We start from the raw sequence: 6,156 nt of genomic DNA on the forward strand, positions 1-6,156 counted from the left end.
GTGTTTGTGTTTGTGTTTGTGTTAGCTGGTGTTAAGGGAGAATGGTGTTTGTTGCTATGGCACCAAGCCAGCTTCCTTTTGGGCATCTAGGTCATGTGATCATGTCGAGGTAAGGCCTAGGGCAAATGGTGGTTGTTTGTGTTTATCTGTGTACTGACTGTTTGTTCTGCTGGTTTCCAGGCTGTGGAGGAGTTGCTCGAGTCCTTGGAGCTGGAGAAAAGCACCTACCACATGGGTCTGAGCAGGGTGAGTGGAGTGCACACTATTCATCTCATTATACATATATGGACTGTTACCATAATGCTGTAACTCCTTAAATCATGGCCAGGGCTTTTTTTTAACTTTAACAGCAGAGAGAAGCAGGCGTATAATAGAGAAAGGCCTTATTACTGAAAAAAGTATATAAAGTATATTTGATCATATTTTAATAAGACATCTCCTTGTTTTCTGTACTGTTGCTATTGTAAACTCAACAGTTTCTCCACAATACAGATTAATATCCAACCTATTGTCTGCTTTGTCGTCTTTAAATTCTGTGTTAAGATACTGTCAGCGAAACACAACACTTCCTGAACAGATGATTTATTTTTAGTTTGACATATGACAGCAGCACAGTGGTGAGTATGACATGACTTGTAGTACTGACAGAATTAGTGCTGAATTTATCATGTGAACCATTATAGTACATGAATACAATTACATCTCAGTGTTTTTTAGAGACCAGGCTTTTTTTGTTTGTAGAGTTAATCATTTTAATACGGCATTAAACTATATGCGCCTCCTTGTGGCTTCATATGAAAATATAGTGTACAGTTTCACCGTTATGCTGATGACACACAGCTCTATATTTCAGTCAACTGGCAACCAGTCGGCAACCCTCCACAGCTGCCTTGCTGAAATAAAATACTGGATGTCAGACAACTTTCTCCAATTTAACCTCACAAAAACAGATGTCACTTTATTTTCAGGACTTTGGTTTCAAACTCCATCTAAATAAAGATGTTCAGTCATGTTTTTATCATTTGAGATATATAGCTATATAGCTATAGCTGTCTTTTATTTTAGCTATTTCAGCTAAAAGCTCCATGCTTTTATTTTCCTCCTGCCTCAACAACTGTAACTCCTTATATACCTCAGTCAGAAATCAACCCACAGCTTACAGTTAGTCCTAAGTGCTTCATCACACCTGTTCTAGCATCCTTGCACTGGCTGCCTTAGGATCAATTTTGAATCATTTAAATTACTTTTGTGGACCTGAAAGCCTCACGTGATCACATGATCGATCGATTGTGGTATCTTTTAGCTGAAAAACAATGTCACAGTGAAGTATTGATGACGTGCTATTGTTAGGGATGCACCAATATCGATACTGGTATCAGGTATCGGGCCAATACTAGTCTAATATACTCGTACTCGTTAAAGTTAATCGATACCATGAACCAATACCAATTTATTACATGCAATTGCTTTGCATGAAGACCGCGATCAGAGGGTGGCTTGTCATTTTTTTTGTATTTTTTTAGATTGGCGGCTAGGGGAGATGTCGAGCTAATCAGGAGTGTGGTTAGGCGAGTGAGACTGGCGGCTTAAAAAAATAAAATAAAATCTGGCGGGTGCAGTAGGCTAACAGCATGTCAGCAGTGTGGACTCTCTTCAAAATATGCGACGATGAGCAAGGCAGAGTGCAAACTGTGTACTGGTAAGGTGTCCAGGGGAGGAAAGGAGAGTACGTCGTTCAATACGAGCAATATGATAAAACATAGGACACATCATAACCCTGAGTACACTGAGTTTACTAAGGCTAATGTTAAACCACAACAGCCAACTCTAACTCAGGTTTTGAAAAAAGCGAGAAAAAATGTCAAGAGAAAATCCACGGGCAGTTAAAATAACAGAGGCTCTGACACATTTTATTGCTCTGGATGACCCAACCACTGTCAGTTGTGGAAAATGTAGGATTTCGCCGTCTTCTCAGTCACACTCGAGCCGCGAATTATGAGATTCCCAGCCGCCCCCTACATCATGGAACGTTAATGGTGCCAAAACTTTTTGAACAGGTAAAATACTGGATGGTTAATAAAATGCGGTTCACAAACTCTGCTAAACTGGCCGGAGCCAGATACCTTTCCAGCACACTTGCCACTAGCGTTGACAGTGAAAGGCTGTTTTCAAGCTTCAGTGTCAGACATTGTGAGTGAAAGCAAAACAGGCTCAACAGCTGATCAAATGCAGAGATGAATTTTTTCATTCAAAAAGAACCTGGCCTCCTCACCTTTCACAAAAAAAAGCTTAGTTCAAGAGACCCACACCCAATTGCTGCTGACTAAAGTTTAATATTTTGTTTGGATTCAAATGTGACACTGCAATAGGTTCATTAATGTTTCGTCAATCTGAAAGCTGCGAGACCAGTGGCCAAATAGATTAATTGATATTTTTGTTTGGATAAAATGTGGAAACTGCAATAAATTTACAGAAAAAATGTTTATTTTTCACTTGAAATTTTAGTTTTATAGTCATTTTTATTAATATTTTATTTTTTATCTAATTCATCATCATTTGTTGTAACAAGCAGAGAAGAAAATAAAACCTGTCTTCCAATTCATTAAATTTTTTTTGTGGTAGAAGTATCGGCATCGGTACTCGGTATCGGCAAGTACTCAGATCCAAGTATCGGTATCGTATCGGTTTGAAAAAAAGTGGTATCGGTGCATCCCTAGCTATTGTGCTAGGCTAGTTCGGTTTTACAACAGACTCTGTACAGAGTTTTCATTGTGTCTTAGCTTGAAATTACATTTTTGGACCCTTTTTGTTGTTTTCTCTTCTCCCTTGCTATTTTCTGTCTTGAAAGTGTGTAATAATCATTCATTGAAAACAAAGTGTGCTATATGGCTCTATATGGATTATGCAAAGAATTTTCAATGATGATTTTTAGTAATTGAGTTTCTCAAGGAATCGTTTCAGCACTGTATATAATTGTTACCTGCATTGAAAAGTGTAATACAAATAAAGCTATTATTATTATGATTATTATAGCTTAAACCCAAGGCCTTTACCTTTCCTGCCTTCTAATATAATAATCTAATATTTCTAATCTTAAACCCCAGCACTTAAAACCCCTTGAAAATCTTGGAAAAGGAATGAGCATTCACAATGTCACTTCCCCCCATTTTTTTGGGTCCTTTGTGTCACCATCAAGGAGAGTCTTGGCTTCAAGTCCAAACATCTTTCAGTCGATGACACTCTCAATTAAATAGATAATAAGAGAGAGTTTTCCATTCTGCTCACCTATTTTTCTAACAAAAGGTGTAGTGGTCATGAAGGAGTTGGTGCTGTTTTGCTCCTCCGCGGTGACATGTCTTCACACTTCCATTCTCACCTTCACTAGTCCTGGTGTTTTTTATTTATTTTTATCTTTTTATGGGGGAGGAGCTGATCTTTGTAGCTCTCTGTTTCAGTGACCCTTTGCCAAGTAGCAGTCAGACACTGCCAGACTCCAACTCTTTGAGATAAAAAAACCCCGCTAATCACAAGGAAAAAGACAGGCTGATGGTTTTGTTAATTAGATCTGTGAATGTCTGTGGAATAAAGAACAGTGAGCGCCTTGAGCTGTCAATTAAAGACGTTACTTGGCAGATATTGCAGGGAGTTTAACCTTGCCTTAGTGTTGTTACGTGTCAGTCTATACTTGGCCCGCTACTTTTCCCAAGTTCAGACAAAGTTCCAAATTAAAACCATTTTTGTTCTATGGATGTGCTTATCACTAATGTTACTAAAGCCTCTTTTTTCACATTATGGCAGATGAGACACATACATGTCCAACCAACCCACGTGGTAAGGCAAAGTACCACCAACCCACACACTGGGCCACTTACTCTATCTAATCTAATTATACTGTGTACCTCATGCAGCATGGGAATAATTTTGAATAATGAATAAATGAGCCGCATCAAAGTGGAGAATATCATGTGATTAATACACTAGCTTTACTTGTGCATCTGTCACATCTTCTCACACTGTCACATAATAAGCACCTGCTAAGTTGGGCTGTGCAATAGAAACGACAAACTGTATACACTTATTAACATTGTGTATACTATTGACAGTATGAAAATGATTTTACATTGCTTGAAAGTGGTGTAACAAAGATTCATGCCACAGAATTAATGCTATTTCCAACCAGTTATACGGTGGTCCTTTAGGAACCGACAGCCCATTTCGTAAAACTACATCACAAGATATTGTTTTAAGGGAGAGTTCACCCCAAATGCAGATTTTCCCTCTTACCTGTAGTGCTAATTATCCTTCTAGATAGTTTTGGTGTGAGTTTCTGAGTTATCACAGAAAAATAGATTTGTTCTTTACAGAAACCATGACCAGGTTAGGTCAAGATAATCCACCGACCTTGTTGTGAGCAGTTTCATGTAGATAGGGTTGGTGAGTCGAGTTTGGTAGAAAGGCAAAACGGTTTGATTTTAGGGTGAACTGTCCCTTAAGTATCTTAAGTCAGAAAGACAGGAAAGATGAGGATTCCTTCAAGAGAAACTGCAACAAAGAAAGCAACAGCTACAACATAAACAGCTGTTGTGAGTTCACGAGTTAAGTTTTAGTTGTACTTTGGATAATTAGAAGTCTTCCATATAACAGATTGGTGATGTGCTGTAATGTAATAATGCTTATGTTGTATACTTCAAATTATGTGCTTGTATTGTCCAAAAGTGTGCTCACTTTACATAGTAACTGGCCAGGTACACAAGGGTGTAAAAGTAGACAGGATTTTAACTTCTCTTTCAAGCTGAGTGCAACACCATCAATGGTAGATTTGAGGAGTGACCGTGACTCAAGCTGAAAGGTATTACACACAACATTGTATACCTTAGTTTTGTTGTAGGAATGGTTATCAACCAAAATAAAAGTGTCACCATGCCATGACACATGAATTGTGGACTGTGCAGGTGGCTGCATCTTCTCCAGACTGGCAGATGATGCACCACTCGCTGCCAAACTGCCCCTGTGGTTCACTGCCAACTTGTATGTGGCTCTCTGCCTGATATCATTAAACCATCCTTGTGCTGACAAATGGGTCTCCAGGGAGCACAGCAGTTCATGTTAATCAGATGTGTTATCTCCTCTCAGGTTAGTTTGACATCATCTGCCCACGACAGAGTTTATTTATGGTGGTTGAATCCACAAGGATGGGAGGAAAAATTAATATTTTTGTACAATTTATAACTTTACCACCACAGTCACATGTTCTTCACCAACCATGATATGTACAACAGAGTACCCAGCTTAGGCTATGCATGGGTATCATTTTAGATACTAGTGCCATTATGATTATACCAAAACAATTCTTTTTTTGAATACCATAGTTAAAGAAACTCTCCAAGATGCATTGTATAAATATATGAACAAAGAAGCTGATCTTTAAAAAAAAATAAATAAATAATAATAATAATAATTGGAAAATCAAAATTTATACTAATAATAAATCAAGAGTCTGATGGTAGAAGAAGTAAACAAAATTACAAATTTAACAACATTTAATACCAGCTTTCAGTTCGTAACATTCTTTGATTTCTGTGCTACTCATCTCCGACGGGAAACACTGCACTGTGCACACGTATGTTCGTTTGAGCTGATTTTGCAGGTCCTATATGAGACCATTGGCTTCCTCTTTGGATAAAGAGTTATGGTGGAAATAATACAAGCTGAACCAGGCTCAGTTCACCTACTGATGCCTGCAGCAGCACAGGTGGACCACACACCTCTGGTGGCCAACCACTGGCTCAGTTAGCACAAGCCTCTGGCTTCACTTAGTGGTACATACCTTTGAGTTATTAAACAGAACCCATACACTTCCACATAGTTTGGATATGTGACTATACTCCCACTCACTAATGCCGTAAAGTATTCGTGTTCAGAAAATTTCTCATCCCAGCACACATTTACACACTACAGAGGAGCAGCAGGGTCATGGTATTGACATTGCCCTCCAATTGCATCAGCACATCATTGTAGTTCGAAAAGTAGGGCCAGAAAACTAATCCTTCATTCTAGTCACACTGTACAATAGGATAACACCCTAAAATTGAGTTTTCCCACTGTTAAACAATACTAGCCATTTTGTCAACAGTTAAATGCCAATGCCTTAATGAA

General features: G+C 38.5%; 1 protein-coding gene across 1 annotated transcript in view; it reads left to right on the plus strand.

The window, feature by feature from the left end:
* Window positions 1-6,156, plus strand: part of LOC118341931 (unconventional myosin-XVIIIa-like) — a 70,921-nt gene that overhangs the window by 7,128 nt on the left and 57,637 nt on the right. The window contains exon 3 of the mRNA XM_035680347.1: window positions 181-246. Coding sequence (XP_035536240.1) covers window positions 181-246 — 66 coding nt within the window. The remainder of the gene's footprint in view (window positions 1-180; window positions 247-6,156) is intronic.

This window comes from Morone saxatilis, unplaced genomic scaffold, assembly GCF_004916995.1.
Source record: "Morone saxatilis isolate NCDOM2014 unplaced genomic scaffold, NCSU_SB_2.0 Contig8, whole genome shotgun sequence".
Classification (NCBI taxonomy): Eukaryota; Metazoa; Chordata; class Actinopteri; family Moronidae; genus Morone; species Morone saxatilis.